This window comes from Zeugodacus cucurbitae, chromosome 3 (genome assembly GCF_028554725.1).
Source record: "Zeugodacus cucurbitae isolate PBARC_wt_2022May chromosome 3, idZeuCucr1.2, whole genome shotgun sequence".
Lineage (NCBI taxonomy): Eukaryota > Metazoa > Arthropoda > Insecta > Diptera > Tephritidae > Zeugodacus > Zeugodacus cucurbitae.
The window spans coordinates 58,144,090-58,167,847 of record NC_071668.1 but is presented as its reverse complement, the minus strand read 5'-3'; the positions used below and the strand labels follow the sequence as shown (position 1 = coordinate 58,167,847).

General features: G+C 36.3%; 1 protein-coding gene across 5 annotated transcripts in view; it reads right to left on the bottom strand.

Annotated features, from left to right (window-relative positions):
• Positions 1 to 23,758, bottom strand: part of LOC105219268 (GTPase-activating protein CdGAPr) — a 179,135-nt gene that overhangs the window by 6,733 nt on the left and 148,644 nt on the right. For 4 of the 5 annotated variants that reach the window (XM_054228247.1, XM_054228245.1, XM_054228246.1 and 1 more), the window contains 3 exons: positions 2,507 to 3,813; positions 541 to 2,430; positions 52 to 472 (listed from right to left, as the gene is read on the bottom strand). In XM_054228247.1, the coding sequence (XP_054084222.1) occupies positions 52 to 472; positions 541 to 2,430; positions 2,507 to 3,813 (3,618 nt within the window). Of the gene's footprint in view, positions 1 to 51; positions 473 to 540; positions 2,431 to 2,506; positions 3,814 to 15,190; positions 15,212 to 23,758 lie in introns of those variants that run through there. The other variant, XM_054228248.1, reaches the window with a different exon arrangement.

Here is a 23,758-nt window from a genome sequence, read left to right as displayed (position 1 = left end):
GAAAGTAAATAAAACTAAGCCTATATATAGAAACAATAAAAAATATCTTACATTGCTGCCGAGACTCTCATGTGAAGTGCCCAAACAACTGCCGGCGTCGACGCCCAACAGCAATGGTTGCTGTTGTTGGTGTGAGGAAGCGCCCGAAAGTTGCGACAAACCCGACATTGCGGAGGTAGCCATTAGCGGTTCCAAATCATATTGTGGCGTATTGACAGCCGAACTATTTTCGGAACTGGTCTCGCCCACCAACAACGAGTAGCGTGGACTCTGCATTGGTGAGGAAGGTGTAACGGAAATTTTCGAACGTTCCATATCGGATTTGGCATTTTTGGTTATTTCATTGGAGCTGTTGCGTAATAGCATTGTATTCAGCGCCTCATTGGCATTGCAGTAGCTGTTGCGATTCTTCGGACGCATCAAATCGGGTAGATTCTTGGGCGCGTGTGTATGATTGTTGTAGTTTGTGTTTCTGGGGAGTTGAAGTTAAGGAAAATTAGTCAAAAGAATATATAGTAAGCATGGACAAAAACCACTCACCTGCCATAAGGTACTTGGGTAATGCTCTCCAGCTCACGCTTGGCGCACAGCTCATCCTCGAATTGCATGCGCGCCGCGCCATCTTTAGCCGAGAAGCGACGTTCATTGCTCACACCCGAGCCGGGATAACTGAAGCGTTCTTTGAATGAATCTTGATCCTTACGCTTAGCACCTAACTGCACGGTGGGGTAACTGTAGCGCGTGCTTATAATGCTGCCACCGGCTGCGGCAGCTGCTGCTGCGCCTGCGCTTGATTTCTTTTCACCGCCTTTTGCAGCAATGCCATACTTCTTTTCAAATTGTGCCGCCTTAGCGCTAACGGCATCTTGCGTTTTATTTGTGCTCTCCGTGGAGCTGTACAGCGAGTTCTTGGAGAGCGCTGATTTGGGTGGCGCATGTACCTGCACGCTTGCATAAAGTGTCTGAGCATTGGCTATGGTATGCTCAGGTGTGCTGCAGTCGATGAATTGTATATCGGACAGCTGATCCTCGAGCTTGTAACGTTTGCAACAGCTTTCGTCGCTAGAGAGATGTACGTGCTGTTCATGACACTCATGGCCGGCCGCGTCTAGCACTGCGCCGGTTGGCACACCTGCAGCACCGCCGCCGCCACCTTGTTGTGGCCAATTATTCGCAAGCGCGGAGGCTGCGCTTGGCGAAAGGTGCAAATTGAGACGTGGCTGCTTTTTGGGACTCGGATTAACGCTATTTGTCTGACTGGAAAACTCCTCGGGACGCGCGCGCAGTATGCGACGTGAAGCTGCGCCCGACGATGGTGGTATATTCTCTTTGCCGACGCGTGGTGAGCTCACCAGCGACTCACTCTCGGAGAAGATGCGCATCTCAGGTTCTTCACGATCGAAATTCAAACCCAGCTCGGAGAGCTCGCGCGACGGACAAGTCGTAACATGTCCACGTTGTGGTGACTGCAACAAATCAAAGTAGGAATCATGCGAAACCGAACGTGAGTGTCCAGCAGTACGCAGACTGTCGATGGAGTTCGAACGTACACACACTTCCATCGGTTTACCGGCTACCTCGTCTCGTCGAATGCTCGTATCGAATAGTTCAATCGATTTCGGTTTCTCTTGCTTGTGCAAAGCTTTACCCACTTTACCGGAGTTTGTGATTATCAAGTCGGCTTCCGCAAAGGTGACTTGCGTGTTGCTGCCATCCTTCTGACGCGCTGGTGCCACATCACTAGTAGCAACTGCAGCTGCCGCGGTGCCAGTCTTCAAATCATGTGCGCCATTGCTGATTGGTCGTTGATTACGTGTGAAAAGCGATTTCCATGAATGTGTTTTCCGCTTCTGCCAGCTGCGTGGCACCGACAACACTGTGTGATATTTATCGGGTAAACTAGATGGTCCACCGCCCACCTCAATGTATGAACCTATATTGGCCGCATTGCTAGAGACCATATTTATGGGCATCGTAGTCTTCATATCGAGTCCATCGATACGTGAGTGACGCTCCTGTGCTTCCTCCAAGCTAATCAACTTAGGACCGCCGGTGCTAAGACTCTTCGGACGCTCCATATAGGTGAGCGATTGATCGTGTTCACGCTGTTCTACCAGCAAGCTCTCACAATCGGTTAACGAATCGAGACGAGTCTCATTGGTTTGTGCAGCTCCCGCTGTAGCAATGTAGCTGAGACGCACATTCATATCATCGAATGCGTCGAAAATATTGTGACAATTACGTATCAGGTACTCAGTGACGACAGCTTGTACGCCAACACCGCGTAGAGCGGCCACACCACCCGACTCGAGTGCCGGTGAGCGCAGTAGATTTGGAGCCCAGACGATAGCGAGATTCTTGTCATTCATGCTGGTGCGTGCAGAGTGCTGTGAGATGCGATTTAGATGCTCTGCCAAGTATTTCAATGTGCTAAAGAAAGGAAGGAGTAAAAATTAATTGAATATTCAAAGAGAGATAGTAACAACATCAAGAACTCTCTACTTACCGATAATGTGGTGGTGGCAACTTCAGTACAGTTTCTTTCATCAGCCTCAATCGTTCGTTGGACTCGCTCTTCTCTTGTATGGCCTCCACGAAGTTGTCATACAACTGGTACGTGCACAAAGGATTCGGCAATTCGCGGAAGTACATTTTCAGCAACGAACTAACCGCGTGTATGTCTTGTTTCATCTCCGGATTACCCAAATCTGGTATACGTTCCTCGTCGAAGGCGCGCCGCAACTTCTGTATGTTCGACGTAATGCCCGAAAGCCGATAGATACCATCGACTATGCCATACTCTTCGATAAATTCCGCGCAACACTTCAATACCATCGGTATCTCCTGCCCGCTATTGAGTAAATGCTCTGACAAATCACATGAGAACACACGTTCACGGTAAATGCCGCTCTGTTTAAGGCGACGTCGCGATGGCCGCGATAGGATGAACGAACGAAAGAATGCGATGAGTTTGCCATGCTTACGCAATACCGGCTTCGTTGGTGAGACATCCAACTGCCCAACTAATGGCGCTGGCATTGGGAAATGACGCGGCACCTTATCGCCGATTGTGGCCACGCACGCTTGCGGAAAGAAACCAACTTCGTATTGTGATTTTTGTAAATGCGATTTCTTGCCACGCCACCAAATGGACTCAGCCGGACTGGGCATATCAATGACTGAGATCATATCACCCACCTCAATGGAGATCTCATCGGATGCTTGCGCCTGATAGCGACGCACACCGTACGCGGCACCCACTGCGGGTGTATTAATCGTGCGCATTGTATCGCCATCGGCTAGCGGTAAGCGACGTCCCTTATTGTCCAACTGCAGCCAAGTGAGTATAGTGCCGCAGGTTAACGAATCGGAAGCGATTTTTGAGAAACGCTCCAAATATTTTGCGACCGCATACTCTACATCTTCTTCACTCTTGAAATCCAATTCTTCTAAATTTTTCAAACCACTAATTTTGCGATCATACACGCAGCGATGCAACATCTCGTCCAACATCTGCATGTTGTCAAAGGAACGTTTCACTAGAAACGGATCACAGCTGTGCGGGAAAACTTTCACGATGAACCAACAATTCGCTGGCGAGAACGAACGGTAGGATGATGGACCGTTGCCGCTGTTGCTGAGCGCCTGTCCCAGTTGACTGCCAGCAATATCGCCGCCAATCGATTGTGACGCTATGCTGCTGTTGAGCAATTCGGATTTATCGTCCATCAGACGCACCGAAAATGCGCCCAATTGCACGCGTTCATAGTGAAAGTGTGCGCATTCTTCGAGTTTCGGAAAGCGACAGGATTTCTGTAATGAGAGAACGAAATTAATTGCGATTAGTCTCAGTTCAATGATATACAAATTTGAATAACGTATAGAATAATGGAAATTTCCATGGGCCTTCAAATGGTAGATGCTGAACACTAGTTCAAAAGCAAACCTTGGTAGATTATTTATAGAGCTTAAGGATTTACAACAATCGAATCCGATTCATTATCGTAAAGGAAGTTTTCAAGAGATTATCGCCGTCTTCGAATTGAGTTGCTCAATGCGGAATTATTTTTGTAAGCAAGGATAAGACAAATAGAATTCCTCTTAAAGAATCTAAAATAAGCAAAACCTATGAATCTCTCGAGACTTTTCTAACGGGTGATTTTTTTGAGGTTAGGATTTTCATGCATTAGTATTTGACAGATCACGTGGGATTTCAGACATGGTGTCAAAGAGAAAGATGCTCAGTATGCTTTGACATTTCATCATGAATAGACTTACTAACGAGCAACGCTTGCAAATCATTGAATTTTATTACCAAAATCAGTGTTCGGTTCGAAATGTGTTTCGCGCTTTACGTCCGATTTATGGTCTACATAATCGACCAAGTGAGCAAACAATTAATGCGATTGTGACCAAGTTTCGCACTCAGTTTACTTTATTGGACATTAAACCAACCACACGAATGCGAACTGCCCATGCATCCCGAAAAATGCACTGTTTGGTGTGGTTTGTACGCTGGTGGAATCATTGGACCGTATTTTTTCAAAGATGCTGTTGGACGCAACGTTACGGTGAATGGCGATCGCTATCGTTCGATGCTAACAAACTTTTTGTTGCCAAAAATGGAAGAACTGAACTTGGTTGACATGTGGTTTCAACAAGATGGCGCTACATGCCACACAGCTCGCGATTCTATGGCCATTTTGAGGGAAAACTTCGGAGAACAATTCATCTCAAGAAATGGACCCGTAAGTTGGCCACCAAGATCATGCGATTTAACGCCTTTAGACTATTTTTTGTGGGGCTACGTCAAGTCTAAAGTCTACAGAAATAAGCCAGCAACTATTCCAGCTTTGGAAGACAACATTTCCGAAGAAATTCGGGCTATTCCGGCCGAAATGCTCGAAAAAGTTGCCCAAAATTGGACTTTCCGAATGGACCACCTAAGACGCAGCCGCGGTCAACATTTAAATGAAATTATCTTCAAAAAGTAAATGTCATGAACCAATCTAACGTTTCAAATAAAGAACCGATGAGATTTTGCAAATTTTATGCGTTTTTTTTTTTAAAAAGTTATCAAGCTCTTAAAAAATCACCCTTTATATGTTATATATCTACCGAAACCTTTCTTTCTGGTCCATTGTTATAAACGTGAAAAAATTTTCATTTTGACCGTCACAGACCTTTGAGGCAAAGCAAAGCTACTTCTAACAGATGGAAGAGAGCAGCAGCAGCATGCTGAAATTTTGACGCCACAACAACAAGAAGTAATATACTACACTCATATAAATTCCTACATATTTTTGTATAGAAACACAAAGAAGAAGACTACAAAGTACAATTTATCAAAGCGACAGAGAGGGTGAGTGAGTGGAATGGTAAAGTCAAAGCATGAGAGTGTCAATTCCTTACGGCAATATACAGTTGTAAAAATATTTTAGTATTGAAAGTTATGCAAGTGAAAAACAAGCTGGAATGCTTTTTATAAAAAAAAATAAAGTTTGTAAAATAAAGGCATAAAAGCAAAATGAATAAAATAACTTTTATATACAATTACGTAGGTGTCGCTGTTTTCTACAATTCAGAGCGAAATTTATTAGAATACAAACTAAAATTTGGTCTTCATTTAGAACTAAGGTAACAGAGAAGCAAGGAAATGACTTTATATGGGGAAAGATATGATTATCGTACCTCATTGGTATAATTTTTAAACATGGTATGTGGAGATTTTATGAAAATTTTTATTTTAAATGAAATTTCATATTTCACAAATTACTTTTGACCGATTCGACCAATTCGAGCTTAAAAATTAACAAATAACCACACCTACGTCCAATTAGACGCTATTTCTTCTTATTTTGCTTTAAAAAAATGTTTGACTTATTAAATATAGAATATTCTTCAAATATTCTCCAAAAATTTCAAATCGGTCCGAGTAAGATTATAAGAGACCTTTTGGTAGTTCCGCCCATCAGACCTCGTTAGTTTGAATTTAAAACTTTAAACGCGTTTATCTCAAAACTCATGTTGTTTTCATGTCGGTGGATACGATTTCTCGAAAAGTTATAAAGCGATTTAGTTAAAATTTTTACACACATCTTCATCGCAAATCAAACGTTTTAATTTTTCTTTTTACAGAAAAATTATTCGAGCCAATATATGGCAAAAATTTGAGAATAATAGTGAGTTTTTTGTTTAAAGTCTGACAAAAATTCAAATTATAAAATTATAGATAATATTTTTTTTTTCATTTGTTCTTTAACAAGATTTATCCAGGTGCTTTCGAAATATTTTTGGTTTATTGTTTAGATGAATCAACCATGAGTTATGATATCCAGGGCAAGACTTATTTTTTTTTGGACACATCATGGGAGATGAGGTGCCTGCCAACGTCTGAGTTTTCAGACGTTTTAAATACAAATTTCACAAAAAATCCAAAAATATTCCAGCTTTCAACATCTGAAACCCACCTAACACCTTAAGGGGTTATACCAGAGTAACCTCAAGACAAGTCCATACATTATTTCATGAATCCAAGGTTCGTTTAGATAACTTTGTTAATGGTTGGTATATCAGTTTAAGGTGCTATACCAGTGTAACCTCTGAAAAATTAGGTAATTTTCGTGATTTTTTTTTAAAGAAAGTACTCGATCGATTGTTTCGAAGTTTTTTACACATAATTAGGTATATTTTCAGCAACATTTCAAATTTTATTTTTACAAAATTATTGAAAAATAACGAAGTTATATGCTATCTTCGGTGGTGTCAAAAAAAAAGTTCCCCAACAGCTGACATGTGTCCGGCCGAATGAGTTAGCTGAAACAAAAAAAAAAATCAAAAATGATATTAACGTTAAATATATTTCCTATACAATGACCTACAATTTTTAAAAAATATCAAAATGGCGTAGTTCTGAAAAATATTTCGTTTTTTTCAGGTAAAAATGGTCTTTTTTGAAATGCCATATTGACAATTTTCAACAAATCAAAAATATCGTAGGTCATTGTAGAGTAAACATATTCAAGAATACTAAGTTTAAATTAGAAGTCGATAAGTCAATGTATCGTTGAGTTATGATGTCAGCAATTTTGAGAAATGTCGTTTCGAGTAAAACGCGTTTTAAGTTTCGACTATATCTGCTTATACCAGCGCTCTTTAAAACGCTACCATTCAAAAACTATTCAAGATACGGGGATATTTTTTAAAGTATAAACTATCGAATAAGCCAAAAATAAAAAAAAAAAAAACGATTTTTTGAAAATGTCACACTGGCATAGCCCCTTAAGCTGATAAACCAACTATTAACAATGTTATCCAAATGAATCTTGGATTCATGAAATAAATGTATGGACTTGCTTAACAACATCTCCCGCTACCATTTGTCCAATGTAATGATCTTCATACTCTCGAATGACTCTTTATCGTAGCTACCAGGCAATTTGGTTTCAGAATTGTGTGATATTAGCTCACAACTTCTTTCCTACGCGTCAGTCATTTCAACAACTCAACAATGCCTAGCAACAAATGTTGCGGCAACATTTTTTATTATTAATTTTTTTAAGATTTGAAACCATTTCAAGCGCACTTAATTTCTTTGATAAGCAATAATTTCGAATATTTGGCTGCACTCAAACTTTACTCAATAATAAAAAAAAAACAAATTTTATTATTTTAATTTATGACATTTTATATAGCAACATTTTTCATATTTCCTATCGTAAACATATTACAACATTTACATATCTTATATACAGGTTTATAAGATTAAGAAAGAGAGTTCAAGGAAGATGCAGCGAAAAATTTTTATTTTATTTTTTAAGAAATTCCTTTGTGTTGCAGCAGCAACATACAATGTTGCGATTGTTATGAAAATCGCTTGGTTTGTGGTGGCTGTGTTGCTGCGCACATTTTTACTGGCTCATCGCACATACAATTTATATAATAATAATAATAAGAATATGTGTGTGTTTATACATATATGATTGCATGCTCTACAAAGCTGTGCTAAATATGTATGTAGGTGACTGTGTCTGCAGCAAAGGTATGTGTGTGTTCCACACACATTCAACTGACAGACAGTTACTTTCAACACACATTTCGCCTTGACTGACCCAATTCACAGTGAGTTGCGTAAGTACCGGTACAACGAGTGCTGCTTTGGTAGTTATTTTATTTTATTTCTTTTTTTGTTTTTGCTACTTTGTTGCAGCCTTTTCGCTTGTTACAGAGAGAATTAATTTTCCCCAACACCGCAGCATTTTTTTGCAATTTTTTGTTTTTGCTGCAGGGATTTTTATGTTGTCACAACAATTTGTGGTGTTTTTTTGGTGTTGTGGTAGACGACACATACGCACAGACAGGCAGTAGCCGAGCAGCAGAGCGACAGATTTGTGCCGCAACATGCCAACCAAGCAAATGTTAGAGATAAACAACAGCAATGGTAGCAGAAGCTGTGGCATGCAAAAAGTAAATAAAAAACAATAAAAACAACAAAAACTAATAATAAATAATTTCAAAGCACAGGCAAAAGCATAAAAGTGCTACAAAAGCTTCCTTTGCGGCGGCTCCAATGTTCCGGCGCTGTGGCAATGGCTGCTGCTTTCCTGTCGCCGATGATGACGCGTTTAACTCAAGAGAGCTGTGGAGCGGGGAAAGTAATCATTGCAAAAGACACACACACACAATAACAACAACAACTACAAACCTACATTTTTAGTAGCATCAAGCAAAGCGCTGAGCGAAATTGACAGTTACAAAAGTAGGGCGACGCGTGGGTGTGTGCGTGTGGCTTTCGGTTATGCGGAGGAACTCTTTTTTTTTTGTAAAAATAAAAATAAATGTGAAAAAGTGTAAAAGAAGAGTAACACCACATTTAACTTTTTTTTTTTGGGCGTTGCCGCGCATAATTGACTAACCAACTGTCCTTTTTATTGTGGCATGCCACACGGTAGATTACTGCAACACATCCATCCAAAAAAAATATTTATATATATATTTACTGTATAAACACATATTTGCTACTACTTTGCGCTTTTGCGGTTTTTGTAATTGCTAACGGTATAAATATGTATGTACATATGTGTTAATTGCGTGTTCAAACATACCAACCTAACCAACTCCCACGCGTAAAACGTTTGCTGATTACAAAATGCTTGAAATTCCTGCAAAAATAAACACAAAAACAACACACTCTAAAAAGGATTCAGTTACTTTGGGTGTGTCTGTCAGCAAGTGTCTCGTGTGGGCGCCAGGACTCGGTTACTGGCAAGTAAAAATAAATTGCGTAATTTTGTATTGTTGTGTAGACATTGAAATTAGGTTGAGCAATTTTTTATATTTTTTTGGATTTTTTACATTGACAGTTCCAAATGGCTAACCTCATTTTTAGGTTAAATTAAATTCCGGTGTAGTCTGGCATGTGACAGTGCAAAATGTTGGCAAAACTCGAATTAAAAGTTAAATATGCACTAAGAAATTATATTTTCATTAAAATGTTTTCTTAATTAGCCAAAAGTGAGGTTATACACTTTTCGCACAGAAGTTAATTGATCAATTAACTGGCCTTTGCTCGATGAAAGCGCTGATTAGATCAATTTACTATACAAAAGAAAAATTTTATTCAAGAACATTAATTTTTAATCCAATACAAATCGAGCTGAAAATGGAATGCAACTCTGTGGGTTGTTGTCCACGCTGTAAATTTAGCTGTGCTTTTTGATAACATTGCAATAAGCTGAGGATATTTACCAACTTCTTATTAACAGCAAAAAAATAAAATGTATAACATCAAATTATTAATCGAGCAGCCAACTGTGCGAAAGGCAAAAACTGGTTTCTCAATGATAATCTTAATGTATTAAATTAATTTGGCTGTGCGAAAAGGCTATTACTATTTTGGTTAAATAGGTATCATATATTTTGACTCGAAATAAAACTAGTTGTAATAAAGGAAAATAAAATACCATCGCTCAATAACTTGATAATGATATTTCAAAGATGTGAGCAAAATTTAATTATAAATAGCTTCTTAACTTTTCAAGAAATCGACAACTGACTTAAAAAATAGAGTTTTGAGATAAATACGGTTGCAGTTTTGAATTGAAACTAACGTGGCCTGATGAGCGGAAATTCCAGAGGGTCTCTATCTTACAATTATAACTGGATCGATTTGATAAGACAATTTTTTTTTCAAATGTTTAAACCCGTTTCCATTTTCCATTTCCTATGCCAGTTTAATATGCGTTATTCTCTAGCCTTTATAGGCTTTCTCAAGGCGGTGGATAATTAATATTACATGTATATCTGTCACGATATTTTTGCATATATATAAAGTGGCTACATATCAAGGGGATAAATCTTACACCAGTGCTAATAAAATACGTAATTAATATCCCATGAGAACTAACGACATCTCTGAAATCTATACAAACTGTCTTCAATATAGCATACAACTTGCCCAACACAAATAGAAGCAGAAGCAAGCGGCTTTACTACATACTTAAATGTATACTTTCTATACTTTATTCTATAAAATTCAATTGAATTTCTTATTATTTTTTCTTTACAATATAGTAGAATGAGTAGAGAATAGAAACGAGCAAAAAATAGAGTAAAACAGTCACAGTACGACAATACAGAGTATAAATATATGAATATATAATACACTATAAATTATGAATCTGACCCACAAAAATATAAAAATATGAAATGAAAACAAACTCAGCAGACGCCAGCCAGTCTTCTAATGATAAAAACTTGCCATGACCACGACTAAGCATAAGCAGTAAACATATACATATACTCAATACATATGCAGTAAATAAGTAAATATAAGTGTTTATATGATTAAAGTTGTAATATTTTATCAGCGCCATTCAAAAGCATCGAATCGAAAATAATGATTTTTTAATAGCAGAACTTGCATAGGTTATATTTGAACTTGAGTTGTTTAAATATGTCTGTAAAAGATTCTATTCCAAATTAAACAGAAAATCATTTTAATGTTAATTTTATATTCTGCAAGGTTGAATGGACAAAGGGTCGAATTGAATTTGTTTTGTTTTTTTTAATTATTTATAGAACTAACATACTAATTATTATATCCGTTCTTTTGAAAATTGTAGCTTTATTAAAAAAACTCTAACAAAATCGTTTATTGTCAACAGCTGAAAACGTTGCGAACTAAAGATGAAATGCCCTTTAGATTTACGCAATTAATGTCGGACAACCAGACTGATAGAGGTTCTTAGCATTAAAGTTAAAGGACTGTTCCAGTTAAAAAGTTGTCTATGTACTACTAGAAAAAACAACAACAATTATATTCTATGTAACTGATGTTTCAAAACTAATCTAAAAAGTGATAAATATGTGATTCAGAATTAAGCAGAAAGCCGAAAGAATGTTTAAAAATCAAAGGCATATTCTGATTCATTTCGGTTTACATTGAAGTCACTTATCATACCAAAATGGAGATGAAAAAAATAAAAAAAAAACATTAGCTGTAATTTAGTATTGTGAAGATGATACATACATACATATCTACAAATATGTAAAATGTAATTGCACACATTCGCTTCTATTTACTACATTACGATGATTTGGTCACCATGGCGTATGAGTGACGCGACATATGGGTGATGGAATGTATAAGAGTAAATACAGAATAATTGTACATTTACAAGTATATATGGATGTATATAGTTATGTACATCTTTATATATGTATATGTATATCTGTAGATATCTCCATATATATAGCCGCATATCTGATGCCATAACTGCTGACGATGACCATCACTCAAGTTATTCAAGCTATTTAAGTCGAATGAGGTCATAAATTTCTTAAAAAGAAGGAGCTAGCATACTGGCGCACTTGGCATTTTATCGCTTCACAAGCAATATTTTTTATACATAAGTGTAAAAACGTATGTATATACACCTAAAATACTTTTAAAGGCAATCACCGAATTTTGAGTGCTTGCGAATTTTACGTTTTGAGTTGACAGCTTTTTACAGTTGTCTGCACTTACTTTGTACGCAAGCCATATCCTTCAATTTTATTGTATTTCTTTCACACTAGCGGCTTATATACTTACAAACAGCTGCTGTACAAGTTTCGCTTAAAAGGAAACCTAATTTGATTTGCAGCAATATTTGCCTTGTCCATTAACTTGACAGCCTTGGGGAAGGTCAATCAAATCAGGAGAGAGCAAGAAATGTACTTATGCGTAGCGACGTAATGGTTGCGTCTATAAGTACGAATATACATATGTTTGTATGTATGTGTGTTTAGATAAGTGCAAAAGGGCGTAGAAGATGAGACAAGAAAATTGCGATTTAGTTGTGGAAGCTTTCAACCTTATGGGAATATACGAGGGTGGAACGAAAAGTAATCAAAATTATCTAAATTGGTAATTCTTAAAAAAAATTTTAATTGAAAATAATGCAAAATTCGAGCGCAAAGTCCAACGAAAAAAATTATATAACACTTTGTACCTATTTATGGCTATTATTAAGGGGTTACATGGGTTTTGTCACGTAAAAAATGGCCTATTTTCAATATTTTTTTCATGTTAAAAATTATTTATTTTTTCTACATATTTTAAGAATAATTTCCGAAATTTAAAAAAAAAGTAAAACTCCTACATTGCGACGTCATTTCCGGTGACCCCTCGGAAAAAAGCACAACTCCCTACAGGTTCATTCAAAATGAAAAAAATTTGACAACCGACATTGAAAACACGGTTCATTAAAAATAAAAAATGAGGTTAGGTAACAATTTTGAATGCTGTGAACCTTCATATTTCGAGACATCTTGGAGTCTTTTTAGAGACAAAATTTGTCTCTAAACTTATATCGCTGTTTTATTTTTAATTCTATAAATGCGAAAACTATTCGGGGCACCCTCGTACACAATCCAGTAGTTTATATATTCACTTTACGATAAAAGGAATTATCGTAAGCCATTTCGTTTACTTTATACGAGCACTATCGGATGCATCTTTGTATATTTACAAATATACATACGAGTATATTATATATGTATGTACGTGTATATTATATATAGAAAGCTGTATGCTTATATATGTATTTAAGAGAGGCATTAGTCTGAACTAACCACAATGGCCAGCTTGCAGCAAATGTTTCGACGTTTCTGATTGCGTGCAAACGTTTAGATTTCGTAACTAATGCTATTAGCTGCTGGTCGAATAAAATAATTCACAAACAACAGTTTGAGACACTCAAACACTGAAGGTACTCGTTTAATACCTCATTGTCTTAATAGCAATTAATTTAGTTAATTAAATTTATTTATAATGTTTTCGAAGCTAAGGTTCAGTATACATAATACCAAGAAATTTATGTTTTATATATTTATTAATTTATTTAAATTAATTGAAAATAGTGGTAATGTGAGAAGTCTTTGTTAAAAATATTGAATAGTTCTCGGCGGCACCAGTCTTTGATTTTTGTTAAGCACCGCATTGCTTCTGCCGCAATCCTAACACTGGTGGAGAACTTTAAGTACTTGAAGTAGCATGTCAACTATTTAGATTGCCATTTATGGGGGCCAACAGATTCGATCGAATAATATCTCTTATCAAAATGGTATTCAAATCTGACCAACTTGTAAGTTCCGCCCAGATTATTTGGGTGTCACAAAGTACAGTCGAAGCTGTCTAAGTGAAAGCCTTTGCAGTTGCGGAGATCTATCCCTTACCAAACCTAACATAACCTAACTTGTAAGTTTGTATACTTTAGATACGTAATTCTTCTCAATAAGTCTTAATATGAAGTAATGAAGTTTTAACAGCTTTATTTATGTCTTGTTTTTTATAACTCTGACTGGGCTAATAATAACATAATTATTAATAGATCTTAAAGCTCAAAAGTTTGTATTGGTTGAGTATTAATACAAATTATTGTATAGTAGACGAAAGTAGTGTAAAATAAACGAACCACTAAAATTGCATGGATAACTCTGAACTACCTCAAAAATCTCAAAAACTTTTATCGAATTATGCCGAGAACTTTCTATAAGAAACGATGAATAATGGTTAAGACAATAGATATTACCAGATATAACCCAAAAAATATTAGTGAATTAGTGATTTTAGAAGATCTATCTGATTTTCGGAACCAACTACTGATATCAACATACTATGTTGTTTAGAGCAATAACGAAGAATTACAGAAAAAACTTGAGATAAAAATGAAGTTAACGGATTTAGTTTAATATTGGAGTTATATATATAAATAACCTTCATTATCCGAAGAATTAACATTTCATAGCTTGCACAGATTTCAAAATGTCATTATTTCCTTCAGGTTTAATATGGATAAACATATTAGAGATACATTTTATAGTTTTCGGCATACTTATGTAGTGAAAAAGCTGATCCGACAATCAAGCTCAGGAAGAGTATTTCGGTCTTTAAGTTATGACTGGAAAAATGTCAGGTTCACTGTGACAATTGATCATAACAATCTTATACCAGAACTCCAGTTTATTCCGAGATATATTCTAGTAAAGCATTGGTACATTTACCGAAATAGTAAACAGAAATAACTGGGTGGATACAGCTGTAAAACCATTAGAGAGGTACGCGTACCGATGACAGTATTATAAAGCTAGATATTTCTAGATGTTTCTTAAAAAAAATTGATGAAAAAAAAATTTTGAAAATCTGAAAACAGTTTTTAAGTAGTTTTAGGATGTTTCATTTGTGGAAATACAAAATATTTCCGTTTCTATTATTATTATAAATATTTTTAATGCATTTTTCATATAATTATCAACAACAGTCAATCAGAATGGGTCAGAAATAATTGTCCAAAAATTTTGTGTGGTAAAAAACATAGATGCGATTAAAAAATTTATCACTTTAGCATTTGTTGCTTTAATATTTATTTAACCCATCCTGTACTTTGTTCGAAATTGGTATAACACTTCTTCATATTCACTGATTATTATTTCATAAATTACATTTCGTAATTATTTTTATTATTTAAACACTTTGAATACTTGATTGCATAACAACACAAGCCCACACTCATTAATTTGCTTAATTAATAAAATTATAATTATCTTTATTATATTTACAAAATACACATTAACTAACAGAGTGTGGCGCGCACAAAGGTAAACCCTGTACTATACGAGTATAAATATATAATTAATGAACTAATACCTGCAATTTAATGTTTTCGCTTGAAAGCCGTGCAAAGAACTAAAATATTGTATGGGGTTTGAGTGAATTGTATGGTTGTTGAGTGAATTGCTGGAACGAAATGTGGAAATACATACCGACATACACACCTATAGGGTATATCTATATGTACATATATACATGCAAATATTTATTTATACAAATGTAGCGAATACGGTGGAGAAGTAAAGCAAATACATCGCAATACTTACTACAGCGCAAATATTTACAAGCACCAAGCAGCATATGCAAGCATACATAATTACCAATATATATATGTATATATAGCTATATTGAACAACTGAACTATAGTGTCTACTACCAATTCCAGCAAAGCTTGGCAAAGTGCAGCAACCAAAGCCCGTGTCCAAGCCATACACATCGGCGCTTGCATAATATTTGTGACATTTCTTCATCCCCATTTGTCGTAAAAGAAAGTGAAATAATCACAGGGAAATGGAAATCTATACGCTTTTGAAGGAATGTCAAATGCATGGAGAAAAATTCCAAAGTAAAACAGAAAGGTAAAAAATTTCAGAAGTGATTCCAAAGAAGTGCTTGTATGAGAAATTACATATAATGAGTAAGATACCACTTATTGTTGTTGTAACGCTAGATTCTTCAAATAAATTTGAGACATGCTGCCGAGTATGCAATTCTTGGGCAAGTAAAAATCCAAGACCGTTTCGGTAACATATATCCGACTGTCGTGATAAAGAAATTAATGTGTTGTAGTAGATAGAGAAAGGGGAATCACTTGAAATCGTGATTTTTCAAAATGGTATAACACAACTTCGAGCTACATAAATATATCAATGCTTAGGATCAACCCACAACGGATCGTTCAACAACTTCTTTGACTAATAAGACACAAAAACGTATTTTGCTCTAACCCACACCAAGCGAACATGCGTTTTTGTCTCGTCTTGTTCGGTGTGGGTTGTCACATATGAAGCCATGTGATGTTGTCATATCAGACAAGAAAAGACGTATTGACTAATCCGACGTGGGTTAAACCTTACTGAGATCTTTCGTGCGAAGAATGGTACAACCTCTTGGTAACTAACCATCTTTTTGCATATCCAAGAACTTAACTCATCTAACACCCCTTTTCCTATGGTCCGGCCTTGTCGATATAGCTTGTTTCCAGGGCCTCACGTCGGAAGATCTCGATAATAACTAGACTTACACTTCCCATCCAATTAGGGTCTGGATAATCATTACAAAAATAAAAACCCCTTGGTATAATAAGCTTTATGACGAGAAATGATTCAGGAAGTCGAGTTCTTATTCGACATTAGTTTTCGGATCGTTTCATACCAACTGTTTATTAATAACACCTTTGAAGTAAAGAAAATGTTTGCTACGGAACTTTTACTAACCTCACTCTGGTGGAAATTCAGCTAAGAGACGTGAAGAAATACAGCTAGAAAGACTTTGAACAGAGATACCGATTTACTGATACTCAAAGAATACTATATTTGTCTTATAGAACTTTATACAAAATTTTGTGGAACCTAATTCAAGCTTTTATGAGTGAAACGGGAAAGACTTCTTGGACTGATCTAAGATTTTAAAGGAATGCTGACCTCCAGTCCAGTCCCTATCTGAGGACTTCACTGTGCAAATATTATAGAAAATACGAAGTATTTTTCTCAGTGCACTGCGCGGCCTAAGAATTGAGTCGTCTTTACTGCAAAAAAAGGGTTACATTTTGCCATAAAATAAAATCAGTGGCTTGTAATTCTAGTAGAGCATGACTCACATTGTGTTAGACTGCAGAACACATACACACATCTCTAAATATATGTATGATGAACTCGGTACACGCAATGAGTTATGCAGTAACATAGAATAATTGCATTGGGGGAACAATGTGAGAATGGAACATGCAACGAAGCGTTGCAAGTAATCACGCTGCTCTAGAGCACTTATAGAGTAGTGCCAGTTTTGGGCTGAATTGTTTAAATGTTGGCACAAATGCGATTTTATGCTTGGCTGCGTAAAATGCAACAACAACAACAACTAAGCGGGTAAAAGAACTGTGAAAAAAAAACCAATACTGAAAAAGTTGTGGCAAAAAATAAATGAATGAAAGAGATGTAACAGAATATAGAGGCAAACTAGCGATGGCAGTAACAATAAAATAGCAAATAAAAAAAAACACAAAAATTAAAAAAAAGTTAATTGCAAAAAAGTAGGAAGTCAGTTGGTAACAACAACAACAAAAATAATGAGGTTTACATTAAAAAGATTTTAAAGTGATTTGTGTGCACAATTTCGCAAATGTCTTGATAGAAGAAGTTCGAGCAAGTTGGGAGTGTGCGCTAGACACTGAGCATGCCATTAAGCCTGTTGCACTGCCATTAGAGCATAACCGTTTTATACACGGGTGCAATTGTGTTGCATGTAAAATGTTATTCAAAAACTATATTATTCGAAAATGTTATAGAGATAGATAACTCTGGAAAAACTTTTGGTTCAGAAAGGAACTGACCTACCAAAGGATAATCAGTGAGTGTGGTCGCCAAATTATTAGAGATAAGGAAGGGAAAATATATATGATGGTGTCCTCTTTAGAATAATCGCCATTCAATATTATGCAAAGTTCAAATTTGTCATAGCCTTCGGTTCTTAATCAAATTTCTCGTTTGCTTATAAAGGGTGATTTTTTAAGAGCTTGATAACTTTTTAAAAAAAAAAACGCATAAAATTTGCGTTCGTTAGATTGGTTCATGACATTTACTTTTTGAAGATAATTTCATTTAAATGTTGACCGCGGCTGCGTCTTAGGTGGTCCATTCGGAAAGTCCAATTTTGGGCAACTTTTTCGAGCATTTCGGCCGGAATAGCCCGAATTTCTTCGGAAATGTTGTCTTCCAAAGCTGGAATAGTTGCTGGCTTATTTCTGTAGACTTTAGACTTGACGTAGCCCCACAAAAAATAGTCTAAAGGCGTTAAATCGCATGATCTTGGTGGCCAACTTACGGGTCCATTTCTTGAGATGAATTGTTCTCCGAAGTTTTCCCTCAAAATGGCCATAGAATCGCGAGCTGTGTGGCATGTAGCGCCATCTTGTTGAAACCACATGTCAACCAAGTTCAGTTCTTCCATTTTTGGCAACAAAAAGTTTGTTAGCATCGAACGATAGCGATCGCCATTCACCGTAACGTTGCGTCCAACAGCATCTTTGAAAAAATACGGTCCAATGATTCCACCAGCGTACAAACCACACCAAACAGTGCATTTTTCGGGATGCATGGGCAGTTCTTGAACGGCTTCTGGTTGCTCTTCACCCCAAATGCGGCAATTTTGCTTATTTACGTAGCCATTCAACCAGAAATGAGCCTCATCGCTGAACAAAATTTGTCGATAAAAAAGCGCGAAACACATTTCGAACCGAACACTGATTTTGGTAATAAAATTCAATGATTTGCAAGCGTTGCTCGTTAGTAAGTCTATTCATGATGAAATGTCAAAGCATACTGAGCATCTTTCTCTTTGACACCATGTCTGAAATCCCACGTGATCTGTCAAATACTAATGCATGAAAATCCTAACCTCAAAAAAATCACCCGTTAAAACGACGGCACTTTAAGGTTCACTTTATTTTTGGAAAAAAGAAAAGTCACACGGTGTCATGTCTGGCGGAATCAATTCAAGACTTCACGATCAAGCAACGAACTGTGAGCTTTTAACAAACGAAAATCGTCAAGCTCAATTAGAGGTGAAGAACAATCCTTCAAACGAAAGAGTTTAAAACCGGAAGTTCAATATGATCTTTCAATGAGTCTATCCACGTTATTGCGGATCATAAGAATGAAATGTGAAAATAGCACGTTGTATATATCAGCCTCTTTCTTTTCCGGTACTTCTATCAAAACTGAAGGAATATGCCATGGATTGCGAGAAGCTAAACATCATGAACTAATTACACACTGGTTCCAGAGCGGTACGACTATTTTTTAAAGATGTTTTTTGTTGTTATGGACAGTAAAAAAAACATTGCATAAACATTGTTAAAACATACTGTGTGACATCTCTTGGAGGGTTATAATTATATATTTATACAAGTCAGGTAGTACCGGCATCCCATAAAAAGAGCTCTGGAGACGCTGGAGCCTTTGATTGTAACGATGTTTTTTGTTTGTTCGTATTCAGTTAAGGAATTTGATGGGACCAGCAAAAACTCTTCACCAGCAAAAACTAACACCTCGGTTATGACTCTGGTAGATTTCGAGATCTTATAGATGATACAAAACTATGATGTCATCGATCTTCGGAGATCAAAACTACTTTCTTGGAGACATTGGGCTTGCAGATTTCCAACTGAAGTCTCACATATTCTTTTATTTTTTTTCAGGAATATTAGAAAATATTGTTGTTCCTGTTTTTTGTAGAACGATGTTTTTGTTATCATAAAATGTTTTGGAATAATCCGGAGTTGGCTTAATCTTCGTTGGATATAAGTTTGACTATCTTTCTGTAATGTAGACCCGACTTCTTGGATATACAATGAACTCGCCGGTCTTTTTGATTCCTAAACCCGCTCGAACTTACAACCACCTTACTTGCTAGTAATTTATTTAACTGCTGCAACTTAATGCTCGCAAGTAGAGAGCAATAGACTCAGTTGGTAAGCGCCGTCCAAGCGCATGTTTGTGCAAATGTTTGGCGGCGCAACAACAACAACAATAATTGAAGTCTCCTACACAATGCATATAACTAGCCAACTACTTGGTCACCTAGAAGTGAACACAAAGCCACAGACAATACACACATGCGCAGAAAAACTATTGACACACTCGCGCCAGCCACTCGACACGGTGGCTTGAAGTGATTTTGTGGCCCTTTTACGATTTTACTGCCGACCGCTGTCACATCGCATACAATTCGCAATTGTTACTGCTGTTGCACACACAGACAGACACACATAATTTTCATTTCTTCATCGCCATCAGTGTCTTCTTATTGTTGCTGTGGCACTTGTGGCACCTGACAGACACACACACATACACATAAATTGCATAGTGTGGCATGAAATTGTTTCTTAGTTGGCAATTGGCCAACCATTACACACACAAATACACACATCTATACATACACATATATACATATATACAAATGTGGCATGTGTGTGCTTTGCTTTTGGGTTATTGCACTTTTGAGCATTTGCTTATTATCATTTTTTTTTCTACTCTACATTTTTTTCGCATACATTTATTAAATGTTTGTAAGTGTGTATGTTTGCTTGCCCCTCGCATGTAGTAATATTCAATTATTATGCACATGTTGCATGCCACCTTTATTTTTAGTTGCGCCTTTTTTGTCTATCATAATTTGTTGTTGTTGTTATTTTTGTATATGCTGTTGTATTTTTACACAGCAATTGCGAATTATTGCGCATAATAGTTCTCGCTTCATGTCATGCGATAATTAAATGTCAAGAGTGCTCTCAGATTTTGTTGAGAAAAATCAGTGTGCTGCCATGACACCGTTTGCGGTGAGTGCATGGAAAATTGTTTGTGAGAGCGGCTTCATTGGTTAAGAATTGGTCATGTGATTCTTTTTCGTATAAATAAATTGGCGTGTTTATAGCTAATCTGTGCTACTTTACCTAGTAAATGGAAGTGAAAAGTCACCGATTGAAGAAATGTGGAAAAGTAGTCATATCTTGTAAAGGCTCGCAATCAAGTGTGTTCAAGAATCGGCAGAAAATATGAATCTAATATTGGTCTACAACTTCGCTTCCGCCGTTTTTTTTTTTTTTTTGTAAATTTAAGTTTTTTTTTTGCCGCACTATTCTTGGAATTAAAAAAGAAAAGCAAAATTTCCCGCAAATGTCGAGAATTCGGCACAAAAAATGACATTTTTAGTTGAGAATAAGTTCTCTACAAATAGTTTGTAGAGTTGAGATCTCTACAAATATTTTGTTGGGTTGACACAAATGTCCAAGATCGATATAAAACGATTTCATCGATTTAATCGACCAGTGCTTGACCCTAGAGACATCTATTGGAAAACGGCGAAAGCAGAATAGAATGTAGAATATTAAGAGTGAGCAACTATTTATTTCTGGATCGGAGCGAATCATAAAATGTGTAATTAGGGTCTTTTACTAAGAGGCATATGTCTCAAGCTATAATGCTCTTTGTTTCTTTATAAATAGTTGTGTCCCAATTTATAAGTGTAAAATGTGGTAAGGCTAAAATTCTCAATTACTTATCAAATCCTTTGTCTCACTCATATTTGTCGGCTACCCATGTGAATTTTTTGATTCCGAATTTAATCGGTTTATGGTGCGCTCGTAAAGTTTTTTCGGTTAGGTGTATAAACACATATTTATAGGGTCAATCACTAAGGAATTTCGTTTTTTTATTCCAAACATTTTATGAAATTATACATTTTCCATTTTGATCCAATTCCTTTTGACACCTTTTGGGCGAGATATCGATTCCACGCTCATAAAACTTTTGAACCTTCAAAGCAAAAAACTGGTCCAAGTGGTTTCTATCGTCCTGATTTCAGGTTAAGACTGGAGCAAAGGTGCAAAGTCAAGAGAGTTTGGTAAGTCATCAAACCTGTATGACATGAAGTCTCGAATCATCCGGGCGGAACACTACACTTTTTCTATTGATAAATTCTGGCCTCTGCTGTTTGGGTGCATCACTCAATTTGTCCAGCTGATCACAATACACTTCTGAATTAATCGTCGCATTGTCGGGCAAAAGTTCAAAATAAACGATACCTTTGAAATCGCACTATACAGGCATAATAATCTTATTTTTGACGACCATCGACTTTGGAAATGCTTTGAGAGCTTGCGCTTTACATTCTTGTAAACAATCCACTTTTAGGCGCCAATAACAATGAGATAAGCAAAGCACAGTCGTTAATGCCACGAACCTGAGGAACCCATATAGCAAGCTTCGAAATAATCGTAGAAGTGCGTTTGAATGGTCACGTTAGACGAATTTAATCTTTCAGCAATCTGTCGAGTTGTTAATCGACGATTCGCATCGGCTTCAAAAGTCATTCCATGTCGTTGGGCATTCTCAAGATTTAAATTTAACATTTTTTTTACAAAAATGGCTTTCTATGTCATATGTTCAAATATATAACGGTAAAGCAGTTAAGTGCGAAGTTGGCTGGGAAATAATTCAATAAGATCAGCTGTTGTCATCAAACGAAATTATTTAGTGAACGACCCAATATTTAATAGAAATTTGGCATCAAAAAGGACATTACTTAAGGGGGGGGAGGGGGTAAGGTTTGTTTCGTCGAAAAAATACCTTTTTCATGAATTTTTTTAGGAAAAATTATTGCTGTAGGTTTATTTTATTTATTATTATATGAAAGTACAACATTTGAAGGAAAAAAGAAAAAAGTTTTATCTAAAAATAGCGAGGAATAACGGATTTATCGTCGATCTCTGCAGGCACCTCGAAAATAAAGTATTTGTGCGGTGACCAGCCTACAGCATCACTGGATCATCCGAAACCAAAAAATCAAAATGCTTTCTTTAGTTTATTAGTTTATCTTTCAATTGACGTCGAGTTTTTTTTAATCTTTCAATTTTTGGTACCATTTTTAAGCCAAAATGGCGATTTTAGACGAAAAAATCGACCTATTTGTTATTGTAAAATTGTTAGTAATTAAAATTTTTGTAAAAACTCGACGTCATTCGAGAGTTATATATATGTAGAATATTTGTCAAAATTTCAAAACGATCGATGCAGTAGTTTTTTCTGTAGGCTGGTCACCGAATTTAAAAATGACATATTTGGGAAAATCGATTCAAAGTTTTGTACACTCAGCGCAGGTAGCTGGAGGTACCCTTATTCAACCTGCTGTAACTTCGTTAGTTTTTCTCCGAATGACCTAAAATTTTAACACAATATTCTTGAGATGTTGATGGTTCCGGAAAAAATTAAAAAAATAATGAAAAAAAAAGTTGTCAAACCTTAGGCCCCCCCCCCCTTAAATTGTCTAAATAATCGTGATTTTAAACAGGAAAGATTTGTATGTATGTTTGTATTGAATAAACTCGAAAACTACTGCGCCGATTTCAAAAATTCTTTCACCATTGGGAATCTGCATTCATCCGGAGTAACATAGGCTATATTTATTGCTAGAATCTTAATTTTCTGGAAAATGTTTCCAAGTTGAGGGTATGAAAAACTCAGTGATTGAGAATCTTAATATAAAACTGAAAATCGTCCCGCAAGTCATTCTCTTCGCATCTTAATCGCGTGCCAGAGAGTCGAGTAATAAGCGCTCGCAGCTGCCTGTTGAAAAAATTTCAAAACCTTCCAAGTACGCGCTTGATAGTCGAGTACGGAGCGTATGCAGCGGCTTGAAGAACAAAATATTAGAAATATGCAAACTCGCATTAGGGTGTCGAACTCTAAGCGTTCCCAACGCCTTCATAATATATATAATAAATAAAATATAATTTCATGTTCGAATTTTTCTCATTTTACTTTTTTTTTAATGAACCCACGCAAGAAACGGGAAAGTATATACATATGTATGGCAGAGTGTATAACT